This window comes from Strix aluco, chromosome 3 (genome assembly GCF_031877795.1).
Source record: "Strix aluco isolate bStrAlu1 chromosome 3, bStrAlu1.hap1, whole genome shotgun sequence".
Classification (NCBI taxonomy): domain Eukaryota; kingdom Metazoa; phylum Chordata; class Aves; order Strigiformes; family Strigidae; genus Strix; species Strix aluco.
Window position 1 is genome coordinate 129,294,281 of NC_133933.1, and position 25,879 is coordinate 129,320,159.

The following is a 25,879-nucleotide window of genomic DNA, read 5'->3' on the forward strand; positions in this document are numbered from 1 at the left end:
TGTAGGTGCCTCTGCCGTATTTCTAGGTTGTCTGTCTCCCAGGTGGCCCTCTAATGATGTCAGAGGACTTTCCTGGTACAAGTCCCTCTGCAGGGAGTGGAGGCTGCACCTGGCTAGCATAGGATGGTGGTGGTTGAGAGCAGCACACCCTCCTCTTCCCATTCCAGCCTGGGCACTTTGCTTTGGGAGAAATGCATTTATTTGGTGACCAACTGAGAAGCAACCATCGATGCTCCTGCAAGATGCTCCCAGCACATGGTCCCACAGAACAGCCACACTCCCTTGCGGGGAGGTCCAGCTCCTCCATGCTCTGTTGGCAGGATGCCTACAGGGAGAAGTTCCCCAAAGCCAGGGGGGAGCAAGAAGCAGATGGTTCAAATCTGAGCTGTGTTGAGTCACTGCCATTATGGTAGAGGAATGGCCATTTCTGCCTGTTTCTGGTGATACAGAGGCAGCTCAGCAGGTCCAGATGAGATTTAGCTGGCTATAGGGCACATCTACCTTACAGCATTTGTGGTGCTCAGATTGACACAGGAGATCTGGGTTCCCAAGAAAGTCTGGAGGGAATTATCACTACAGCAGGCAATTCTCAGCTGGGGCTTTGCAAAACCACATCCCAGCAAGAACCTAGGCTTGGATCCAAATGTTCCCAAGGATTCAAGTGTCCTCTGGAAAAGATGCTGTGCCCAGGGATGCTGTGGGATGTAGCTCTGGGAACTGGCAGCTTCTGCATCTCTGGGTGCAACAGAAAGGCCTTGCTTCATCTGAGCGAAAGAAAAACATCTAAGCCATAGGTACGGACAGTGTTAGTGTTGCACAGGTTTATTTTGACTCATCACATCTAAAATCTCACGTGTCTGCTGCAGGTGATTGGGGTTAGAGCCTCATCGCTGGGAGCATCACTACTCTTCAGCAGCTCCCCACCACAGTTTTTTGGGTGAAGACAACTTAAACAAGATAAATTCAGGCCAAAAAACATTCAAAACCCATGATGAGACTTCAGAGGGACCTGACTCCAGCCTTTCACTGGTGTCTTACGGCAGCTCATTTGAAATCCATTACACAACTAAATTAAAAATAAACATTTACAGAAGAAGGAGCGGGTGACAGTGTGTGGTCTGTTACTGTGATGAGATCGATGTCCAGCCTTGGTAGTGACACCTCTGCTACTAAACTAACCCATGCTAGACCTGGTCTCTGCCCCTGAGGCCAGCTGACCCTGTCTGGCCATGACCATGAGATTAAATGCTCTTGGCTATCAAATTTGGGTGGCTGCATCCAACTTGTCTGTCGGGAAGGGGCCCTGGTCTTGCTCATTCCTGAGCCATGTCCTGGGATTGCTCATCCCACGTCAAAACCAGACTGGGGACTGTATTTCACCAGGCTTCTGTGCCTGTGCCCGTTCCCTGACGCGTTCGGTTCATGGGCATAGGCCCAGTTTTTGTTTTGATGAGATGTTGCAGGAAATGTTGAGCCTCCCGTTTACTGCTAAGAGCTTAAATGCAGCTGTAGATGTGTCAGATGGTTTTAGCATGAAGGGAACAGCTCTTCCATCTCCCCACTCCCTCTCCATCGTCAGCAGCCCCAGGAAGGGCGAGTGCAAGCCGTGGGGTGCCCGCCTGCAGCACAGCAAGAGCTGATCACCAGACTGAGTTTGCATATGCATATCTGAAATCTGACAAAAAGGGGTGCTGGCAAAGAAAAAATAATTTTTAAAATTGCATTTGCATCAGAAATGTGAAAATGCTGTTCTTCACTCTTCGACTCTGCACTGCTGCATCTCACAGGGCTCCCGCTCCCCCTACACTTGGTGCTGTACAGGCACAGACTCTAAATTACTGGGGGGGTTTGTAGCACCCCTGGTCTGGCTGTCATTTGAAAGGAGGTGGGAAATCCCAGCCCTGCCATGCATTTTGTAAGGCCTTTGTTGGGATGCCAGACTCAGGAAAGGGCTGTAAATCTCTCCCCGATGCCCGTGGGGGAGAGGAGGGATGGTTTAGGCAGGAGAAGGGTAAAAAAAAAAAAAAAAAAAAAAGGGCTGTGAGGAGGTTTCTCTCACAAAAGCTGAATGTGGGAAGGGGCCTGGATGATTAGGTGTTGATGGCCAACCTTAACCCTTCACAGGACCAGGTTCGCACACACGGCCAGTGGTACTGAGACACCCGATGTGCAATAAGCTGCACGCAGGGACGGGTGTGTGAGATTCTTTTGAGAGCTGTCCCCAGGCTTCAAGGGGTTAACCGTCAGCTTCTGGTGAAGGAAAGAAACCCCCTCTGTCCCCTGCCTTTGCTTCTGGCCCCGAGTCAGCCAGCAGCTGGGGCACGTGCCTCTATCAGTCCCTCCTTGGAAGCAGTTAAAATCGTTTCCAGTCCCACTGGGGGAGACGTGGGAGCAACAGGCGCTTTCCCAGTACAAAAGACAGGCAAAGGCTGGTTTCTGAGCTGGTTTCTGTCCGGAGATGGATGGTGCCAGCAAGCGGGTACTAACCACGGTGCCCCGAGATACCCACCCCAGGGCATCCCGGGGATGCTGATGCAGCCTTGCAAAACTCCCCCTCCACACACACGCTGACCCCTGGGCGAGCCGTGGCATCTGGAAAACGTTATCCCAAATCTCTCCCGAGCGCCAGAGGACCCCAGGCTCCTTTGGAGAAGGGCTCATAGCTCTCCACGGCGTGCAACGGGAACAGCCGCGGGGACACCAGCCCAATTCGTGTCGGGAAGAGCCACAGGCTCCTTTGGGAATGCACCAGCTCTCCGGGCATCTCCTGAAAGTCTTTTGGGTCCCTGCCCTCAACAACACCCCTTCATCCCTGTTACCCACGCCGAGGGCATCGCTACCCCTCCTCCCTCGTTTGGGTGCCGGAGCCGGAGGATGTTTAGGACCCAGGCTGTGCAGCTCCTCCCTTTCAGGTCTCTCCAGGGTTATTGCTTGGTGGGAGGTAGGTTCAGGGCTTGGTGGTATGAATGAAAGAGAGAGAGGAAATCTGGACTGAAAAGCTCAAACTGGAATAGCTCGCCTGTCTCCAGGCAACAGGCCTGACGCAACCGCTGGAAAAAAAAAAAAAAAAGTCCCTTAAATAAAAAAAAAAAATCACACACACACAGAGATTTCTGAAGCGAGACAGAGAGGAGGATGAGACAGTCTCCTGGAGGCACTGGTGGCACCGCTCTGCAAATACCAAGTTGGAGACCCGAGGCAGAAGGAGGGAACCAAGATGTCCGTGCAATCTTCCCTCTGACTCGGTCCCCGGTAAGTTTGTTGCTCGCGTTGACTTGGCCATGATGGGGCTGGGGTGAAGGGGGAGCACAGCCACCCTGGGGACACCCCGCTGCACCCAGGGCAGGAGCTGTCTGAGAGATGCCCCATGCTAGAGGGGCCCCCCCGGCTTTTCTAGCCCCCGCGGAATGGGGTAGCAGCAAGGACCAGATCCCTAGGGAGCATTGGGGTGGGGGCGATGGGGACCCCCATCCATTGTGAAGTTCAGCACTGGTGTGCTGGCTATGACGTGGTGGGGCTGGGGGGCTTGCACCCTGTCCCCCCCACCCCAACCTCCTGCCTTGCCGAAATCCTCTGGAGATGGCCGGCACGGTGGCTCCCAGTTGATTGGGATGGGGTGGAGTCCCCATCCCTGGGTGTGTTTAAGGGTCGTTTGGATGAGCTGTTGGGGGATGTGGTGTAGGGGAGAACTTTGTAGAGTCGGGCTGATGGTTGGATTTGATGATCCCAGGGGTCTTTTCCAACCTGAATGATTCTGTGATTCTGTGTGAAATCAGGGCAGGGTTTGAGTCCTGCTTTACGATGAGGCTTGTGGATTTTTCTCTCAGCTGGGAGTGGGGTGGGGGTACTCACCACCTTCAAGGGGGTTTTTCTGCACTGGATGAGGTGTAACAGGGAAGAATCTGGCCAGGTTTTGGGACGATCACCTGTTGCTCCCTCTGCCCCCTCCCCGAGATTTCCAAGAGCCCTGGAAAGGTTTGTCGGTTTTTGCAGTGCAGACATAATGGGATGAAGCGTGGTGGCCTCGCAGGGCGTAGCTACCTTTGATTTTTGAAGCAGGCACTGTGTGCTGAGCAGAGCAGGTTTCCACCTGCTCAGGTCTGGCCCTTGCAGCTCACGTTAACACTGAAGGGAGGGGGAAATAAAAAAATCACCCAGAACTTCTTCAGAGCCCTTTATAACAGCTTGGGGCTAATTGCTAAAATAACACCATCGGCCCACACCCCTCCCAGCACAAGTGTTTGTGCAACCCCAGCCAGTGTGCCCTGGTGCGATGCACACCCTTGCACCCACACCACCCAAATCCTACAGCCTGCACCCTCTCCAGTCCATGCAGACTGACACCTCTCCCACAGCGGGCACCCACGCAGGGCTGAGGAGACCCCTCCCTGTTTTCCTGTGATGCTCCCTGTATTATTCGGTACTGCTCTGCTTTTTGGAGCTTTTCTACATCAGGGACCTTAGTGGAGAGGGGGACAAAATGGATGAAAACCAAGTGCCTTGTTTCCAGTGAGGAGCTGTGTCCAGCTGAGTCCTTTGGCTTTGTCTGCTCATCCCCTGTATCCTACAGACTCCCCACTTTCCAGCGGGAACAAGCCTGTTTTGGCTGCTGTGGGTTTTCTCTCTGCCAGCCATCATTTTAGCATACTGGGGCTGTTGCTGTTATTTGCATCTCAGGTCTCCTCCGCTTTCAAATGCCCATTGCAGTGGTACCTCTTCACAGGGCCATTTGTACAACACAAAAATAAAGCAGAATGGGAGGGATCCGGCTTCTCCCAGGCTCTGAGCTTTGCAATAGCTCCGCAGCCATTAGGTGTTTGCAAAATGTAGCAGAGACACTGCAGGAAAAAAAAATAAATACTCAGCCTCAGAGTAATGTAGCCTTTCTGGGAGAAGGGAGGGGGGGGGTCTGTTTGTAACCAGCTCGCCTTAAATAATATTAAATAACAAAGTGCAGCTCAGCAGTGGGAGAAGGCAGAGGTTTTACGATCATTGCTGGGGCAGCCGCCAAGGCGGGTAATTGGATGGGACAGGGAGCATGTAAAGGGGATTAAGGGATCGACGGGGGGCTGACCCCGCTCCCCCCGATCACTTTAACTGGGAGCTTCGGGGTCTTGAATGGGAGCTGGCCCTGGCACTTGTCTCTGCAGAGGGTAAGCTCAGTGCTGGGCAGAATGAAGCCCAGCAAAGACAGAAAGAGGGTTTTTTTTCTGAAAACACACCCTTCTGCCTTCCATGCTGCATTTAGGGAAAAATAACTCCTGTGCTTGTCTCCTGAGAAGAGAGCATTTCTCAGCCTGACCTGGCCCATTCCCAACGAGTCCCAGCCCTTCACATTACCCTGGGTGCACAGGCACGGAGGTCTCCGTCTGCTCTGTCTGCTCTTTCCTTGCTGAAACACAACTGTGCTTGGGATGGCAGCAGGGAAAAGAAGGGAACGAACTGGCTCTGTCAAGCCACAGGTCCTTTGGGGTCATCTCTGGGGACAGGTTAGGTGTGCCACCTCCAAGATTAGGTCCCAAAACCTGCTAGGACCCTGGGGCAGTGCATGGAGAAGCAACCCTTGCCCATAATCCATGGGTCCCTTCACCTCAACAGACCTTACCAGAACATGACTAGGGTGGACAGGGTGTCTTCACCAAGAGGATGTAAACTTGCCTTTGCTGCTACTGCTGCTTAATCCCTTTCTCTTGAAGAGTAATTACACCTGATTTTGGCTGATGGGCTGAAAGCATTGACCCCGTCCAGCTTGCCAGTTTGCTAATACTTCCCACTCACTGGAAGACTGGTTTGTGGGAATGTCAAATATCTGGCAATGCCTATCTTCATGCAGGATTTCCACACAACCGCTGGAAATCTGCTGATCAAGGGAAGCTGAGCTGCTCTGAAAATGGAGCTGCTAGGGTCCATCTGAAGCAGGCAGCAATCTCAGCCTTGCTTCCTTGCAAGGATTTTGTGCAGGGGATGCAGGAGGGATAAGATGCCAGGAAGGTACAGATGTATTTATTGAAACAGGTTCTGACTCTACTAGTGATGCTGGAGATCAGCCAGGGAGAAGTACCTTAGGGCAGGGAGTGCAAACTGGTCCCCTCTTATCTCTGCACTTCTGCTCCACTCTTGTCAGGCTGGCGGGTTTTCTGCAGTCCCCCACTGCTCTCCCCTCCTCCCTTCATTGCAGTGTTTAGGGGTTTTTTCTGGAGGTTATTTGGGCAGAAGGACATGCCAGGGGGAACCTTCACCCTGCTCCAGGTCATACATGAGTGGGAAGCCCCACTTCTTCCCTCTTTCCCCCCATGTATCTGTGAATGTCATGTCCACATCCGAAGGGCTGAAGCAGGAAGGGCTGCTTCCCCGCTGCTGACCTTAGCATCCAAGCTGTCTGGAAGGTCTTCTGGGGGTTTGTTCATGACAGTAAATGGACAGGAGTGTCCAGGTGCACTCAGGATCCCATTAAGCTGGGTGCTGTACCCCATATCTGATCCCACTGAGTGGGGCAGCTCTGTGACCACCTCCTCAAATGCCTGCAAGAACATTGCATTCTGGATCAACCCATGGACAGAAACTTGGTCTCCTCCTTGGGCTTTTCTCATGTATTAGGCTGGAAGTCAGGTCTGTGAGGGAGTGAAGGGACACAGTCAATGTGGGCAGCCCTGCAAGGAGGCCTGAAGGTAAAGTTACCAGACATGAACGCGTCTCCATGCTTGTGATACCCAGCTTGGTTGTTTCAGTGTCATCACCTCGTCCCTGGAAGAAGGGACAAGCTTACAGCCCACATGAGCATAGCCAGGAGTTCTCCGTGGGCGCTATGTCCAGTGGGCACTAACTGAGGGCTGGGGGTTCTGCCATGACCCCCCCAGCCTTGCATGGGCAGACCCCCTTCCATCCTGCCCCAACCATGATGAGCAGGCAGAGAGCATCTGATCCTGACAGCACCAGTTTCCGCAGGGGCCTCTGCCCTGGGGGGAGTCCTGACCTCAGGATCAGGCGGATCTTCAGGCTGCTGGAGTCTTCTCCTTTTGGGGGGAGAGAGGCTGAAGGTCACTTTGGGACAGGCGAGAAAGGCTTTTGGGAACCAGATCAGTTTTCTGCAGGAGCAGATTTCAGGTGCCACAGAAAAGGATTGGGTGGCCCAGTGCTGGGTAATATAACCCAGGGAGATCGGCTCTCCTCTGAGTCAGGGGGATGGCCAGGGGGAGCGATTTGCTCTCCATCTCTGTAGGAGCCTTGTGCAGAGCAGCATGCTGCAGCCGTGCTGCTTGGGGGGGCTGTGGCAGGGGACCCCAGGGTGAGGAAGAGCCCAAGCTCACCAAAACCCACAAGCACATCAGCTCCCTTCCTGAGGTCATTTTGGCATGGGGAAAGGAGTGATTCATGTGCAGCCTTCCTGGAAGGGAATTCCAGGGACCTGCAGAGTTGACCCAGATGGGTCTCTCCTTCCCTCACCTGCTGCCCTGGACCTCAGCATCTCCACTGCCTGGAGGATGCTCAGGAGCCTCCATCCACCACCGTGCAGCAGCTGGAGTCCTCCCTTACTCCATTGCTATGGCAACCCCCTTGCACAGGCATCTCCTCCTCCTGCCCCGCTGCCAACCTGCTGCAGACCTCCGGGGGGGGGGGTCAGCCGTCCTCCCCCCATCCCTGTCTTTGTGCTGTGCTGAGAAGGAAAACAAACACCGCTCTCCCTGCATGGGATATGCACACTGGGTGCCCTCTCCCCCCACCTCTCCATCCACCTCGGTGTTTCTTCAGCCCACAGTTCCAGGCTCAGGGTCCTCCTCACCCACTGCGACCTGTGGAGCTCAGTGAGGATGTTAGCAGATGCGATTTACTCTAGAGTTTTCTTTTGTAGGAGAGTGCCCCTGCACTGATTACAGTGAGAGCGTGGGCATCCAGATGAGGTCGAGAGACCTGAAGATACCGGAGGTGAATTCTGTACAGATCTGAGGCAGATCCTCAGAGCTTTTTTCTTTTTCCTATTTTATTTTTTCTTTTTTTCAGTGGCATGAACTGCCTACTCAGTGAGGGAGAAACTGAGGCATAAAGGAGGCTGAAGTGCTTTTTAAATGCTGTTAACACGCTGAGCCGTTACCTCAGCCCTGTTTAACCCATGCCAGAAATGTCATCCGTGGGCTATGCAGGCACCCCTTCATCCTGCAAAACGGCTTCCCTCAGCTGGGCTTTGTCTCATACTGAGGTTTTTTTCTTCTCAGAGAATAGACAAGCAGAGTAATACAGACTCTTACAATCACTGCTGCTCCTCTGTAATAAAAAATGATATTACAATAAGCTGAAGTCCACTAGGAATAGTGAAGGGAGAAAAATAATTTCCTCCCCACACCTCTGCTTTGGCTGATTGTTTTATTTATCCTGCTTTTTCCCATCCATTTCCATCCTGAGCGTTTCTCCCTTCTTTATTTCCTTTCTTCTCCTAGACTTCTTGCTCCTCAGTGTGTGACCCTCCAAAGCACCACATGCCCTTATTTACATCCCTGAATTTAGCAGGCTGTACCTGTGCTGGCCTGGCCTGGCACACACCAACCAATGCTTCTTCATGAATGCCTCACGTTCGAAGCTGATGGGGAAAGTACAGATGTATAAAACTTCTCAGGCACATAAATTTCCCACAGGATAAAAGGCTGTGTCTAGCATCATTTTGTGCAACTTCCCTTTAGACCATGAACCACATCTGAATAGTATCCATCATCAGTGACAATGAAGTGAAGCTTTTTCTCACACCCCTGTACACCTCCCCTTGCCTCCTTACCCCATCACACCTGTTTTTTTCAGGGGATGTTCACACTGTTCTCCTCATCCCCTGCTGTAATGCATGAAGTGTGTGATGGGGACAGGTCTTCTGCATCTGCTTCAGGGTTGGAGGAATGGCTGCAGAGGGAAGTTGTGGTGGCAGATTGTGCTCCTGGACCTGGTTTCTTAGAGCACAGGACAACCCATGAGCTTCACAAGGTGTGTCTGGCGTGGGAGAGAGCAGGAGTTGCATTGCTGACCTGTAACCAGGCAAAAGCCAAGCCTCAGAGCATGCCAGCTCCGTGAGTCTTGGCATGGTAGGACTTCACACACAATCCAGTTTGACAGTACTGTTATTCTCCATCCTGGACATATGTTTCTGCTAATCCCTTTGCGTTACAGCTGGCAGGGTAGGTCAGTTAAGCTGTTTTCCCTGATGGAAACCTAACTCAACAAAGAAGCGAAAGGTTTTTTTGTTGCCTCAGTGACCTGATCTGCCTTCAGGATTGGTAGGATTCACAAAAGGGAAGGGGGAAGCCCCTGTGCAAAGGGTCTTAGTGAGGTGGGAGCAGACCCTCACCCCATTTTGGTGTCAAACTCCTGTTACCCCTATTTAGGCATAGAATGAATGCCCTGAGCCTGGCAAATGTGGTAATGAAGACAAGTCAGGGGTTAATCACTTAAACTCCCTTGCCAGCCTAGGGGAAAATTGAGCCTGGGGCTGGGAGACTGGGAGACTTCTGTTGACTTGAACCAGAGGCCAGGTTTGTTTCTGGGAATTAGGTAGCTCTCAGGCATCGAAGAGGTTTGTATTACAGCCTCGTACACAGACATTTTTCACACGCTTAACAGTTTCACATCTCTTTTTCTACAACAGGTCTTTGATCCAAGTCCAAGATATTGATAGGAAATTAGAGGCAGCTGCTTTCTGTCATTTCTAAGTTCGGACAGGCTGGGGAACAGACGTGTCTATTTAGGGGGTGTCCCTACAGAGTGAATGAGAGGTTTCATGTTGCACCTGGGAGGAGGTGAAGGATGGGTTGGATCTGCGCGGCTTTCAGGGCAGAAAAATCAAATCCCTCCACAGCTGCTGGGAGGCGGTGAGGGGGAAGGGGAGATGGCAGTGGGGTGGTGGCAAACAAAATGCTGTTGTGCTTTCATAGTCTGATGCTGTAAATGCTAACTGAGCTGTACTCAGGGCCCAAATAGCCAGGGCCTTTTTCCACCCTGAGGATTTTATATATGCTGAAGAGACAAGGGTTTGTGGGGGCTCTGATTTGTAGCTGTGGCATTCAGAAAAATCAGCTTTACAATAAAAATATTATCTTTGTTAGGGGTTACCAAATCCAGTAGCCCAGTGTGGAGTTGCAGCAGACTCTGCTGGGCTTCTGGTTTTGACCACCCCTACCAATCTCCACCTCAAAGGACAGAAAAAGAGCTCGGAGGTGAGGGTTTTTAAGTCATTAGGTGTTTTCCTTTATTGATTTCAGTAGGCTGGAGCTGGAGGCAAGTGAAATTTTCATCGACATGCCCTCAGCTCTGTAGAGCATCTGTGCAAGAGCTGGTGCAGGACCTGACTGTCTGACAGGGCAGCCCTCTGCTTTCCCCGCCATACAATCTGTTTTTCAACAGAAGAAGGAAAATTGTTGCTGCTCCAGGAATGAGAGCTGTTGGCTTCAACCTGATATAGTATCTGTGTTTGCTCCCGCTCACCGTAAAACTCTCATTAACATAAATGGGAGCAGGAACAAGACCGTAACATGACTAATTCTCCACCCCCAGACTGTCTGTGTGTATATTATCAACTCCTCGTTCAGCTCATGTGCCTGCACACAATTGTGGGATAAATCTTACTCTCAGTTGGTGTTTATTTTAAACTGAATCTTCTTACTGAAAATGTTCAAGAGGCATAATTATGGTCTGGATTTCAGAGTTACACACGTCTTTGTGGGTGCAAATAGCAGGGAAAAGAATGGCTGAGTAACTCATATTGCTGTGGTTTAGTGCATCCTGCTAGAAAGCTGCATACGTCCTGGCTGGTCTTTCTGGGCATGTTACCAGGCAGGCAAAAAAGTATTTTGTTTTGTGTTCAATGTGTAGATGAGAGCTCTGGATCTATTCCTAGCTCAGCCATAGATGAGCATACGACCTTGAGAAAGTCTCTTATCTGATCCTACCAGCAAATGAATGCAGAAGCTGCCTGAGCTTAACTCTTGCGGAATTGTTTGAGTCCTCTGTTGCTTTAGGTCCCACGGTTTGCTATACCAGCTTTGGGCAGAGCTTCTCTGAGTCCACATGCGGTGGCAGAAGGAGAAGCCGGGAGGAAGCTTCTGGCTTCTCCTCCACCAGCGTGTTTTCAAGGGGACCGTTCCCAATGGGCAGACAGGACATGGCCAAGGATGAAAACCGCAAGTCCAAGTCTCCCTGAGTGCAGGTATCTGAACCCAAACCATGCCAGCACCCCAGCTACTGCCCACACTTGCCTGGGGACCAGGCTCCTGCCCTGAGCCCCCTGGACAGATCTTATGGCTGCAGATTGGCATCTTTAGCAAACTTCGACCTAAACACAAAAATGTAAAACTGGGGGGGGGGGGGGGGGAAGCCACTTTTCCCAGCTCTCCTTTTGTCTCAAACTCTAGGGAGAAGTTTGAGTGGTCTTACTTCACCTGGTCCTGTTTTGTCCAAGTGGAAAGATACAGGTTTGCCAGCCAGAAAAGCAGCAAAACAGCATGAATAGACACCCCAACCCCCAGCAACAGCCATTGCTGTGTCCGGAGGACGTCGAGTTGTGTGAAACAATTCCAGATGGGTCTGTGAATGTGTCCTGGACTCCTTGGCAACCCTTTTATGGCCCCTTGAGTTAAGACTGGAGATGTAGGTAACCAGAGCTTCCCTAAAAGCTAGAGCCTGTCTGTTCCTGCCCCAAAAGCAGTCAGATAGCTGAGGTGAGGTAACACTCCCTAGGAGCACCTTGGCACTGTGCCTCTCCTAAAGCCCTTGCTCCCTCTGCTGCAGCAAGAGCTGTCTCTCCCTTTTTACTCCCTTTTCCTTCTCAAACTGGAAACCAACCCTCTGCTTCTTATTCTAGGTGTTCTTCCAGGGACAGCGCGGTGCTTGAGCAACAGCCACTGCCACTGCAGCTTTCCTCCAAGGGGCTGCGTTTGTCACGCTGCAGGAGCTGGTCCAGCCCTGAGGGTTTCCCACCTTCATCCCTGGCCCTTTGCAACACACACCTATGCTCTTTGAGTTCCAGAGAGGATGTCTCTACCCAAAATCCAAATAGAAGAGGCTCTGGACAACACAGATACTGGCTCTGGAGGTGCTGCTCCTCCTGATGACCATCTGAGAAGCCTCAAGGCATTGACAGAGAAGTTGAGACTGGAGACCAGGCGCCCATCCTACTTGGAGTGGAAGGCAAAGCTGGAGGAGCAGGCATGGAAGAGCCCTCAGCCAGCGGGAGAGGAGGAGGCAACCGAGGCCAAAAAGGCCATGGGGGAGCCTGTCCCCTTGAGGAAGGTACAGCTGCACCTCAATGGAAGCCCTGCCCAGGACAAGGTGACTCTTACCTCAGGGAGAATAGGTGGCTTTGAGAGCATTGACGAAGCTTTGACATGGCTCAGAAAGGAACTGGTAAGTGGTTTCCTGTCCCTGTTAGATAGCACAATTTTCAAGAGGGGAAAAAAAAATAAATGAGGAAACAAGTGACTCCTTGTTCCTACCTGCCTTCAATCCCAGGTGAAAAGACAACAATCAATCATTGCAGTTTTGGTGGCTGGTGGGAGCAGGAGCAGCCCAAGGAAGGGAAAAGGCAAATGTCAGAGCACCATAACCTCAGAGAAGGAGCTGGGTCCATGTGAGCATCCCTGCTGTCATCCAGCAGGCTGGGGAAATATGGTTGCACTAGTTAGGACTTTTTAGCAGTTTGCCCCCTCCCCTGCTTCTCTAATTGTATCTCAGTGCTGAGATGAATACAGCAGGTGTGAATACACCACGTATACATGGGCACTGCTGGTGCAATAGCCCATCTCTGGTGGGGATTGGGAAGGGATGCTTCGTCAGGGCTGTAGGAAGGAGGCGTGACTAGATCCATCCCCTGGATCTGCTCTTGCAGCTTGTGGCTGTTGGTGGTTTAGGAACTCCCTCAGCGGGAGACTGTGTGCTGACCACTGCATTTAACAGTCATTAGTCGATCTAACCTCCAAGTGTTTGCCTAATTCCCCTCCTTTTTTTTTTTTTTTTTTTAAACTCATAACTCTCTATAAGGTCTTGTGGTAACTTGCTTCCCCCAAGTCATTTCTGCACAGTGAGACCAAGTGTTTCCTTTTGCTTCAAACCATCTAATGAATAATATTCCTTTTTCTGTTGTATGCATGACGCCGGAACCTTATCTCAGACCCCTCCTCATCCAGTTCTTACAGGTTCATCATGTGTTGGTTCCTGCTTCACTAGAAGCTGGTCCACATTTCCATCATCCTCCCATCCCAACCTTGGGCCCTATCTTACACATGTTTATTTCTGATATTTATGAACTGGCAGATTCGCAGAGAGAAAGACAAGACAAAAATGCTATACCTGTGCTAGGAAAGCACACAAAGCCAGGGCATGGGCTCTGGAAGCTTATATGTTATGTTGCCATCATGGTCTTTCGCACAAATTTGGCCTGGGCCAGCTAGTGCTGATGCAAGCAGATCCCAACCCAGCTCAGGAGTCAGCACAGCCTGGGGATAATTCCCAGGAGGAAGCGTGGATGCAGCACATCTTTTCTGGAGGCCACAGCATGTCAACAGGATGGACATGACCAGATCAGGGCAGCTGTTTTTAGGCCTGGAGAATGGGTCCCAGTGCTCTTCACAAGTGTAGGAGCAAGCAGACACCAAGACCCGTGATCCTTCCCTTCTCCTCACTGGAATAAAAAATCTTTATTTTTTGGCCCACATGACTGGAAACAACTCATGTCACGTGACTTTGTTTCTGTTGCCTAATTGGAAGTTTGCCTGTGAGTCCCACCAGCATTTGCAACTCTATTGACAGCAGCAATATTTTCAACAGGGTCCCAGGGGACTGGGACATCACTTGCGGTTCAGGCGCACTTGTGAAAATGTTCCAGTGCAAATGCCTTCCTTTTGATAAGCACTGAAAGTCTTAGAGCAAAACATTGCGCAACAATGAATAATAGTTCTTAAAAATTCTCTGCAACTTTTGCTTTATATAATATTTATTTGTCAACTTTTTATTGCCCTTGCTGTATTCACCCATCTAGATTGATCTCTAGAGAAGTTAGTTGTAGAGGTGGTTCTGGATGTCACAGTTTTGGCAATTGAGTTGTTCCTCAGGCTTTCAGAAGGTGGGTGCAGTGCTTTCAGGAATCCAGGACTCTTAGGAAGAGTTTTGAGCTGATCTCCAAAAATCACTCAGCGCTCTGGAGAATCTCAGCTCCAAATCTGAGACCTGAATCTGGGTCCGTGCTTGTATCTGTGATGCAATCTTAAATTCACAGTGCGCTTGATGTAAGCCCCGAATCTCAAGATGCCCAAAGACAGTAAGAAGCAGATTTACCTTCTCAGAGCCCCAGATTTTAAAACGTTAGGTTTGTGCTTTCAGTTTCTGCCCGTGTAGAAGTATAAAAAGTCTCAGTTGTACCCTTTAGATTGGGGTGTGGTATATAAACCACCATCTGACGAAAACTAAAAGTTTAAATTAAAGAAGAAAAAGGACAAAGCAAACCCTAATTCTTGCTCACTTTCCATTTTCTTGCCTCTTAATTATACCAGTCTTTGCTGGATCTGGACATGCCTCATGTAATTTAGAACAATTTCCCCAAAAGAGAGAGCATATATTTGACTGACCACACAGCTAAATAGCTATGTTGGAGGCACTATTGTTGGGTAAGAGCTGCCAGCAAACAGCGAGAACACAGCAAGGCCATCCCATCACAGGATGCTGGAACAAAAAGATGCATTTCACATTACATTTCAAGGGTGAAACCCAGTTTCTTTTCAAATAAATGAACAAGTTTCCACGCATCCCAACACAACCAGGATTTTTCCTTGTTTATTCCCATGTTGTCACAGTAAAGCAATCAGGAAGGCCTCATAGTGGGATATGGTTATGTCTAAGTTTATATATTTACTTAAGGCAGGAGCCAAGGCCAGAAAGGGCAGCATCCCTCAGCAGCACCCTGCTTGGGGCAGCCAGGCAGCACACCAACACCCCACACCTTGGGTAGGGTCACCCTAAGCAGGCAATCAATCCTTCTGGTCTGATTCAACGTAGGAGACCACAGACCAGGGAGCACCACGCAACCCAGCCTTACCCCAAGCAAGTGTTGAGTATCCTGGGCAACATTCTCAAGAACATCCAAAAATGATCCAGTAGTCATAATTGGGATGAAATCTGCCTCTGCCATGCTGTCCTCTGCTGCAGGGTGAATTCTCCCTTCACTCTACACAGTCTTTCATGAGAAGTCAGTTTAGAGTATGTAGGATTCATCAATCCAACAAAAGGGCAAAAGATGGTGTATGTGGAGATCTCTATGCAGGGAAGAAGTACACCAGCCCGTGTCCTTACTGAATGAAATGCAGTGATGCAGTGCGTGCAGCTCCATCACCTACACTGTTCAACCCTCATCACAGCAACCAGTGTGTTTAGGCTGGGTTATTTCAACAGCATGGCCCCAGCATGGGCTTGGCTCGTACCAGATAGCACCCTGCCAAACAGTTAGAGCTTCAGCAGTTTGTACATGCTGGGGACTGTTCCCAACAAGCAATTTGTACGGGACCACCCAATTTTGGAATTAACTCTATCCCAGCCAAAATCAGTAGTGGCAGCAAAGTGAATTTAGTAGTATGTGTATGCCCAAACTTCCCCTTGGCCATGGTGCTACAGAACAGGCCATGGCATGGATTAGTTGCTTTGTCATGTGATAGTCCAGGAGTGCCCAGCTTTAAAATTAAAGTTACCTGTAAAATCTGAAGGATTACTCCCAGTTCTCACAAAAGGGGTCATCCGATGCTGCAAGGAATTTGCATCCGTGTCTCCAGTCTGCTCTGGTCCAGGTTCAGGCGGGTTCAGTCTCCTCCTGTTCAGTAGTGAAGGACAAACCCAAGGTCTTACTGTGCATCTGCTGTTTTTGGTCTTTCACCCCACATGACCTGTCCCAGGACCTGATTCTGCACATCAAGTCCTGGCCCTGGTTTACAGGACTGACATATGCCCACTGAGCTCCAGCCAGCCACGTCAGCTGGGACCTGCTGAGAATCTGGCCCCGAGAAGGTGATTTATTCAGACATGCAAATTCCTGCTCTTGTTTTTGCACTGAGGCTCTGTGTAGGTGTACGAGCAAATTGCAGCACTCAGCATGTGCTGAACTGCCCCGGGGCTGCAGCACTTTCCTCCCCAACTCCTTCTGCCTCTCCTTTGCCCTCGTGTTTGCCTTTGCGCTGTCAAGTGTGGCTGCTCTTCATCAACACTGAAAGTGAAGCCACCACCAGCCAGGCTATGGTGACAGACCCAAGGATCAGAGTGGTCAGACTGTATTTTCTTCTTTGTTTATGAAAGTTGTCAGAACAAATGTTTACACATTCAAAAATTAAGCCCTCAGAGTCCTTTTCCTCCTAAATGTGGTTAAAGAACAAAACTCCGCTATGAGCTGGGACATCTTAGAACAGTTATGACTTTGTTCCAGTAGGAAAATATGCTTTTTGTCTCAAATTCATCAGTGTTAGGCACTGAAATCTGAGGTGTGTGAGCCAGAATGCAGGAAAGACTCTTGAAAAGGAACACAAATGTCTGATGCTCTTCCCTGGGAAATTGTAAAACACCTATGTCCTGTTGGTCAGACATTTATTATTAAATATTAACTGCTATTATCTCTGGGATACTGATACCGGCTGAAGAAGTACTTCAGTGAATTTAAACAATGATGTGGCACCAAAACAGTGTTGACATGAGCCTCATTGCAGATTGCTCTGTGATTGTTCAGAGGTGGGGAGGAGGAGAAGGACTCTAAAGCATGGATATGATGATGGAGACTGGCCTGCGTTGGAAGTCCTCTGCTACACAGCAGGTCCAGGAAGGATTTTTCTGTGTTTTTATTTAAAGCAGTGAAAGGACGTGGGCACAGGCACCAGAGCAGGGTCATCTCTAGTGTTAAAATGCTAGAACAGGGGCACAGTTTAGGAATTATCACACAACAGGACTGTGCCCAAGCGACATTCACCCTGTTTTGGAGAGAGAGGGAGTTTCATGGGGTGGATGTGGATTTAGGCATGTAGAAGAGATGTAAGGGCAGCTCTGAGAAATTATGTGCTCTCTCCTGTGTAATCCCACGTGCAAGCCCACTGAGATGTCCCTCTGTTCACCTCACTCAGATGTTAAGCTGCCAGGCTTTTCCTCTGTCAGTGGGCTTTCTCCAGGGTACAGAATTCCCAGTCCTAGAAGCATTTTAGCACCCCATAATTTAACAAAAAAGAAAGGTAATTACCTCCCTCAGGAATGGTCATATGATCTATTCTGAGGGAGTCAACACAGACTAAACTCAACACTGAAGAAGCATGAGATTTGGGACCCACATCAGGCTCTGCATGTGTCAGCTGACAAAGGTATCCTGGACTTTGGTGGTGTGTAACTCCCAGGCTCTGCAGAAGGAGATTAGATACCTCGTCTGGGGCTGTGGGCTGCACCACAAGGGTGTGAGCATCTAAAATTAGACATGGTAGGGTGGCATCTGAGCACCTTTGAAGATGAAGCCTCAAACCAAAACACAGACTTAACTGACTTCTCTGAAGTGTTTGGCAAGGGTCTAATAACTGACTTGTGCTTCTCCGTGTTTGAATCCAAGTGGCTGCACTCAGGAAAGAAACGGTTTAGATTTAAGTTTCTTTTGATCTTCTGGAAATAAAAAGGACTAGCCTCATGGGAGCAGTCTCTTCTCCATGGACTGTCACCCTGAGCTTCATGGACCACAGACTGGAATGATGTCCACGGGGCACTTCACTTTTGGGAAGAGGTCCCAAGGAGTTCCACACCTCCATGCCATGAGGTGGTCTCTGCTGATACATCCCCCCATAACAACACAGGGAGATGGACCTTTGGCAATGGGAACATTATTGCTCTTCCTCTCCATGACCATACAGTTAAGGCAAACTTGAAGACAAGTCTAGGCTACACCCTGAACTACTTATTTGGGCTAAGTGACCTAGACTGGCCGGCAGGCAAGGATGCATCCAAAACTTTCTCTCGCTCCCCATATTAAATATCCCTGGGAGACTTTAAGGCTCAATCCAAACAGAAAATCCTTCCTGGCCTTCCTTTGGGCCTCTGTGGTCCAACTTTGTGATTCAGCCTAGGAGTTGCAGTAGCTCCTCTGCCAGGAAGGACCTGGGTTTAGTTCCGCCTCCACCTGGGGAAGTTGAAACCAGCAGCTTGTCCATCCCAGCAGCGTGCTCCAACCATGCAGATGAAAAGCAGCTCTTTGCCTGCTGGAGCTGGGTGTGCAGAAAGAGGCAGACTGTGTTAAAAAGTTGTTCGTGTGAGCAAGACATACCTGAGGCTGTTCCTGCATTTGGTGTGTGAGACTTGAAGGAAGCAAAATGCACAGCTTCTGCTGGGTGGTCCCCGTGGGTTTCTCCAGGACATTGCGCAGAGTGTGTGGGATCATGCTGTCATCTCACACAGATGAACTGGTGCATGGAGTTATGCTGTGGTCACTGGCCCTGTGGATGAGCTGTGCAAACCAGAATCCCACGTCTTCCCATGATATGACACCTCTAATCCCATTATTTCTTTCCAGGAAGCTTTGTGGAGTTTTGCTGTGCTCCTTTTAAAAAGACATCATTAATCACTTCTAGAGATGGTTTGGCCCTCAGCATGGGACTGATTGAATGTTTCTAGTATTCATGAGGAACCTCTGGGAAAGAGAAGGAGAATGAGAATTCCTGGGTTCAGACCCAAATTCTGCTACTATTCTGAGTGGTTTTGAACAAAGCAAGGTTTGACAGGACAAGTCCATGGAGGGAAGACAGGGTGTTTGCATCTCAGGACAAGCCTTGGTGATGAGCAGGAAGAGCAAGAGAGGCCATGCCCTGCAGAGCAGCCCACCCTTCCTGCCCACAGTGGGGCCTTTAGTGCTCTGCTCCCTACCTAGCCATCGCCTCCTGGACCTCCATGGGACCCATCACTGTGTAAGGCACTCCTGAGCCCTCGAGAAGCTGAGGGGGCCTGCTGAGGGGCACAGGCAGTGACAACCCTCATCCCCTGTGCCATCTCCTCATTGTGCATGTCATCCTTTAGTCAACCACTGCCAGGCTTTGTTCCTCACCCATACACCTTTCTTTCCTGGAGGTCAGAAGAGGACTTTATCCCCCTGGGAAAGCCTTGGCTGATGGTGCACATCCAACAGGTCACCCTTGCTGTCAGGCAGGGCTGTGTCTAAGATGGTGTCACAGCCTCGATGATCAATGTAGATGGGTGGTGGTTTTGCCTCATGCCACGTTGCCCCCACCCTACAGGCCATGTGGCTGCAGAAGAAGCTGGTTCAGCAAATGCCAGGGCCAGTAGGTCCAATGGGGGTAAGGAAGGGTGACTGGAGATTGAGCACCTGAAGGACATGACCTGGAGGCCTTTGTCTTCCAGTTTGCACAAAAGCAGGAAGGTTTCCTCAAAAGATAGGGACAGCAAGAACTGGTCAAATGCAAGTGAAAAGCTGGCTTGCAAGGGAAAAATAGCAATCTCCAACTCACATCCCTCTCCACAATGGCCTCGTAATTCATTTTTAAACACTTTTTGATGTTGAGTTTTGGGAGTTTTATCTCACATTCCTCAAAGCCTTTAATGAAAGCATTTGTTGACATTTCTTATGTAGCTTGATAAACTGACAAGAAACGACAACCAAGGGTCAGTTCAATAACACCCACGATCGCCTTCCTGATAAAATGTCAAGATGCAGTATTCACTGTGAAACAGGAAAAAATATCAACAGTTTTTTTTTTTTTTTTTCATTGCAACTCACATGGGGGAAGAAAAACCTGCCGAGTGGCATTACTCTGCTGGAGGCACAGGCTACAAGGTCTGCAAGGAAATAGTGATTTTTTTGAAGAAGTTAAATGGCCACAACCCTGCCAACAATTCAAGAGAGATTTCATGAGAGAGAGAGAGAGAGACTCTGAGATTTGTACAAAGGTGGCTTAATCCTCTCCAGACAACCAAGCTGGAGTCCCATTGCTGGCTGAGAGCACCAGGCAAGGTCCTTCAGGATGCCTTCATGGTGCAAGAGTGATAAAAGCCTTGCTTGGCTTGGATTAACTTTCATTATACTCCTGTCAGCTCTTGGCTTAGGTTCTGATCACAGCATTGCAAAGGGCTTCCCAAAAGCAGCAGAAAACAGCTGGAGCGGAGCCAGGCTTCCCTCCAAGCCCTTCAAACTCCTACAGTGGCTGCTTCACCTTGCTGTGAGACCAGCAATGCTGCAAGGGGCAATCCTGACATCTTTGGAGGCATTGCCTGGAGGAGGAGGGATTATGCCACAAGCTGGAGCAACCCTGAGGATGCTCTGGTTGACAGCCTTGTTGCAGCAGCCCATGCATTAGGCATCATAAAGGTCTTGCAGAAATACCGTGGCCACCTGCAGAGCCTCCCAAGGGTAATTTTCCCTCCTCCCTTCCCTTCTGCAGTTTGATGCATGAGCCACCAGACCAGGAATAAATTTATCCTCTGCCCCCCAAAGCTACATCTGTACTTGTAAACTAAACAGCTCATTTTCAGGCCTGGAGGCAAACCAGTATGGTCTGACCACATCCATGCTGTTAAAATCCAGACAAGATGACTGTATCCCAAATGCCTACTGAGGATAAATCCATCTATGTTAACTCCTGAAGAATGCCTGTGGGGAATTGCTTAGAACTATGACAGCTGGCCTCAGCTCAGAGGATGCCAGGACCTTGCTCATGATCAAGTGGAGACACTGTGTTGCAATGCACTATTTAATGTATTGCTGTAGATGTAGTCTGGGTCTGTTTCTGAGCTCATTCAAACCACAGGGAGCCAAGAAACCAGGGATGCAAATCAAAGGAGTGAGGTAAAGGATGGATTTGGGGTCAGGGCAGCTCCACAGTGCAGCTGGAGATGAGCTCAGGTCATCGTCTCATGCACTGAGAAGTCAGTGAGGACAGTACATACCCAGGGGGACACTGGGAGGAAAAAAAAGCCAAAACCAAACAAAACAAAATCAGGAGGCTTGGTGCCAGGGGTCTCTTTCTAGTGTCAGTTCATGTCCTGTGATGGAGGCAACACCAGGGAAAGATGTAAGACATCTCATCTAGGACTGTTTTACAGCCAGTTTTCTCCCTTCTTGTCTCCAGCACTTAAGGAGAGATTTAAGCCACAAAGTTTACTAAGAGCTGTTCAGCTTCTCTCCCACCACTCTCTTTTCTTTGTGGCTTTTGTGGTTTGTTGCTTTTCTGTGAGGAGGGAAGTGGGGTGAGACATGGGGATTGTTTTCTCAGCATCTGTTGTTCTAGCTCTGCCTGCTTCTGTTCCCCAGACAAAAGCTGATTCTTGCACCAAGTGTTCACCTCCTTCCTTCATGACCTCCAATATCCTGTGGCAATAAATTTTATGCTTAATTATAAGTTGAAATTAAAAAAAAAAAAAAGCCCTTTTCTTTCATCACTTCTGAATCTTCCACCTTCTGAAGTTAGGTGCCAGGGGAGAAAAAAACTCCTCCTAAACACTTAGCTCATTAGCCTGCAGGATAGTTTTTCTCTCTCCTGTGGGAAACCGTGGAGGTCCCATCCCAAGAGCCACTTCAAACCAGCAAGATAAGCCATGGGGGATGTGGAGGGCCGCATTCCTGGCTGTCATGAACCAGCTCTGATTTATGCAGACTGGAAACTCGGGCCGAGTAATTGGGGATCGGTTCTCTGGGGTTCTTCTAATTGCTCCTTTCCACCTCTAATTGCTACTTCTCACTGTGGCTGCTCCCTTATGAGCAAAATTAATTTGGGCTTTGCTTAAGGTTGATACGGAGGCTTGGAAGCTTTGCTGATGGATACCTAAGACAACATCCTTCGCATGGCTGGCTTTAAATCCAGTTTCCCCGTGCTCTTGAAAACCTGAGCTGGTACAGACTTCCTGAACGCTGAAAATTAACCATCCTGAGCTGGTATTTGACTGGGATGCATTGTTGGCTTGGAAGATTCCTATCTCCCTTCCTTTGCAATGGTGTATCAGATCTAGCTGAGTTACGTTTCCCATTAGCAGGGAGCAGCATGATAAGCAAATTTGTTGTGTCCTTGCCAATACCCTTTTCTCTCCCCGTCCTCCATCTTGTGTTTCAGGCAGAAATGCGCCTGCAGGACCAGCAGCTTGCAAGGCAGCTCATGCGCCTTCGTAGCGACATCAACAAGCTGAAGATCGAGCAGACCTGCCACCTGCACCAGCGCATGCTCAACGACGCCACGTACGAGCTGGAAGAGAGGGACGAGCTCTCCGACCTCTTCTGTGACTTCCCCCTCATGAGCTCCTTCAGCCTCTCCACACCGCTCAAGCTCATTGGGGTCACCAAGATGAACATCAACTCCCGCCGGTTCTCGCTGTGTTGAAGTGGGGAAGAAGAGGGAAGGATGGGGGAGAAAGAGAGAGAGGACTGGGCAGCACCAGGGTTCTCTCTGCCTGACGCTGGGTGAAAAGAGGCCAAAGAGGAGCAGAGGGAACAGGAGCAAACAGGGAACCCACAGCTGGTCTTGGTGGCAGGGTAGAGCAGCAGAGCTGGGCACTGAGATGGCCCAGAGATGCTTGTTGAGAAGATGGGACCTGCATGGAGGAAGCGTGGAGAGCATCTGAACCTAACATGTGCACTTAGCCTGCTCCTTTGTGAAGTCCCTTCTCCTTCTCTTCCCCCCACAGTAACTAAGAAGACACAGCTCCACTGTGGTTGGTTGTACTCAAAAATCAAAGGAGGAGATCAAAGATCAGCCACAAAGCACAGCAAAATCCCTTCTCCCTTCCCCTTTACCTCCTCCCAGGCTAGAGCTGTCTCTTCAGAAAATAAGTCACTCTCCTCCATGGTTGTCTCCTTGGGCATCAGTCCTCAGCCTCTGCTGACCCAAGCGCAGGATCCAGGGGACTGTTTCAGGTGGGAAGCTGATTTTCATTAGAAAGGAGCCCTTCCAGGAGGTGAGGTACTGTGCATTAAACGGTATGCAGCCCCAAGAAGTGATGAGAAGACGTGTTTATTCACTTGCTCCATTGAGTCCGGTGTACTCTAATTTTGCTTGTGGTATAAATTATGGACAGATCATGGACACATTTATATAGAGACTCCAGCCAGAAGTCACCTGTGTGCCCTAGGAATTATACCCAGAGCAATACGTGCTTCTGATTTTGCTGTCAGCAGTGGTCACAAGACACCATGTGGTTACCCCCGCAAGCAGTAAAAGGAGGTAAATTACGCCCAAGATGTCTCATATCAGAGAAATCACCCCAGTCTGACATTCCCCACAACAGCAGCACCAGCAAATCCTGGATTCTCTGTAGCAACAGACATCCATCAGAGAAAGGAACTTCAGGAGGAGAAAAGGGACTTTTGTGTAACAAACATTAAGTGCGACTATAATATTAAAGAGAGAAATATTGCTGCGATGAGCTTTGAACTTGCAGTAAAAACACAGGATTCCCTCCCTGCTTGGCAGTATGTAAGATGGATGCTATATTTTCCTGCCTTTCAGTGCACACAGCTGCACACCTGCCTGTGCATGGCACAGAGGCCAGAGACACCCGTGGTGTAGCCCAGCAAGGGCAGGGACTCAAAAGATCTAGCCATGGCAATCTTGGGACACCAGGCAGTCTGTCTAGAGGGAGTGTGGGTGCCTTTAGGCTCTCGCTCCTGTGCCAACACCACTCCTGACCCTGTCAGTGTGGTACAATCTCTCAATGGATAGCCCCAGCACGTGCCCGAGCAGAGAGCTCTGTGGCTGAGTGAACGTGACTGTGTCCACACAGCACCAGCTGAAGCCCTGGGGATGAGCGGGAGATGCAAGCCAGCACTGAGCTGAAAGCTGTGTGTCTGTGTTGATGTGCCTGTGCCTGACTGTGTCTGTAAACTCTGTGTGTGCATAAAGTGGTGTGTGTGTGTGCACATGGGTTGGAGCAATCCCAAGCACAAATACAGGCTGGGCAATGAGTGGACTGAGAGCAGCCCTGCAGAGAAGGATTTGGGACTATTGGATGGAAAACTGACTATGAGCCAGCAATGTGCACTTGCAGCCACGAAAGCCAGCTGTGTCCTGGGCTGCATCAAGAGAAGTGTGGCCAGCAGGTCGAGGGAGGGGATTCTCCCCTCTACTCTGCTCTGGTGACACCCCCCCTGCAGTGCTGTGTCCAGCCCTGGGGGCACCAACATCAGAAGGACACAGACCTGCTCGAGCGGGGCCAGAGGAGGCCACGAAGATGCTCGGGGGGCTGGAGCACCTCCCCTGTGAGGAGAGGCTGAGAGAGTTGGGGGGGTTCAGCTGGAGAAGAGAAGGCTCCAGGGAGACCTTAGAGCAGCCTTCCAGTACTTAAAGGGGCTACAGGAAAGGTGGGGAGGGACTCTTGATCAGGAATGTAGGGATAGGACGAGGGGTAACAGTTTAAAACTGAAAGAGGGTAGATTTAGCTTAGACATGAGGAAGAAATTCTTCCTCATGAGGGTGGTGAGGCACTGGCACAGGTTGCCCAGAGAAGCTGTGGCTGCCCCCTCCCTGGCAGTGTTCAAGGCCAGGTTGGACGGGGCTTTGGGCAACATGGGCTAGTGGAAGGTGTCCCTACCCATGGCAGGGGGTTGGAACTAGATGATCTCTCAGGTCCCTTCCAGCCCAAACCATTCCATGATTCTATGTGAGCCCGCAGGATCTCTCTCTCAGGAGGTTGAGTGGTGGACCCATGTCTTTGTTCCTAAACATGACATGAAGCAGAATCTGGTGAGACTCTGCCATGCCTGGGAAGATCCAATAAGGCTTCAAGACTTGGGGTTTCCACAGAGAGCTTAGGTCGATGCAGAGAATACAAATAGTTCATCTGCCTGCACATGTCTCTGTGGGAGGAACAAATTAACGTCACGAAGGGGTTCATAGCCACATGGAGCTGGGGACTGGTAGGGCACTCTGGAGCTGAGTTCAGTCCTCTGTCTCCCATAGTACGTAATCCCTCAGTGATGCCTCCCACTCCAAAGTTCACTGAGTATCATTTCTTTCTGCTAAAAAAGGAGGTATTTGGGGCACTGGAACTCTATCTATACCTGTAAGTTAACCAGTACCATGCCTGGGTGCTGAATCTTGTGCTGCCCAGGTGGTGAGGTTTAATTTTGTCCAGACTGTCAGCTGGCCTCTGGACAAGACAATGAGCCACGATGCCGTTTAGTTTACTAGTAGAGAAATAGCCTTATCTCCCCATGGACATCTTGAAAAAGAAAAAAAAAAATCTCATTAAAATTCTTCTTTGTTTACTTTTTTAATAAAAAAGAAATCAATTCATGTCCCACATGTTGATTTTCAGAGGCATTTTCGATCAAAAGATAGCAGTGATAAATTTTCAGTGAAAATAATGCCTTGAAAGAGGGGGACTGGCTCTCTCTAGGATCAGCTAGAGTCAGCTTATAGGGTGGACCTCCCTTTGGGCTCTTGTCTGGTACCCAAATGCAGGAGGTTAGTACAAGCACAGTCTGAGTAGGCCATTATATATGGCATTAGAAATATCAGACGTCTGGGTTCCAGACATGTATTTTCTGCATTAAGTGGAATGGGGGATGGTAATAACTGCCAGCTGTTCATCGAAATGCACAATTTTTTAATTATAAAATAATGTCTGTATTGATTTCTGCCTCTGGTGTCTCATTGTGTTCAGTGGCTCCAGCTCTGCCTGGAAGCACATGGTTGGGAAAGTACCAGTCTGGTGTGTTCAAGGTTTACAGGTGTGCAAGGTTTCCAGTCAGGTTTTTCTAACCACGCACACCACTGGGACACCCCTATGGCTCCATCAGCAATTGCTCTGCTTTGCAGCATGGAGGAGATAGGAAGAAATTAAGGTGAGTGCATTTATTGTGTATTTGGACAAAACTATGGGAAAGAAAGCCAAAAAAAAAATAAAAATCACTCTTTCA

At 49.7% G+C, this 25,879-nt stretch overlaps 1 protein-coding gene across 1 annotated transcript; it reads left to right on the top strand.

The window, feature by feature from the left end:
- Positions 1 to 2,901: 2,901 nt before the first annotated feature.
- Positions 2,902 to 25,593, top strand: FAM167A (family with sequence similarity 167 member A). Its single transcript, XM_074820845.1, has 3 exons — positions 2,902 to 3,252; positions 11,834 to 12,375; positions 22,080 to 25,593. The coding sequence occupies exons 2-3, from the start codon at positions 12,004 to 12,006 to the stop codon at positions 22,341 to 22,343; spliced, it is 636 nt and encodes a 211-aa protein (XP_074676946.1). The 5' UTR covers positions 2,902 to 3,252; positions 11,834 to 12,003; the 3' UTR covers positions 22,344 to 25,593.
- Positions 25,594 to 25,879: the final 286 nt, after the last annotated feature.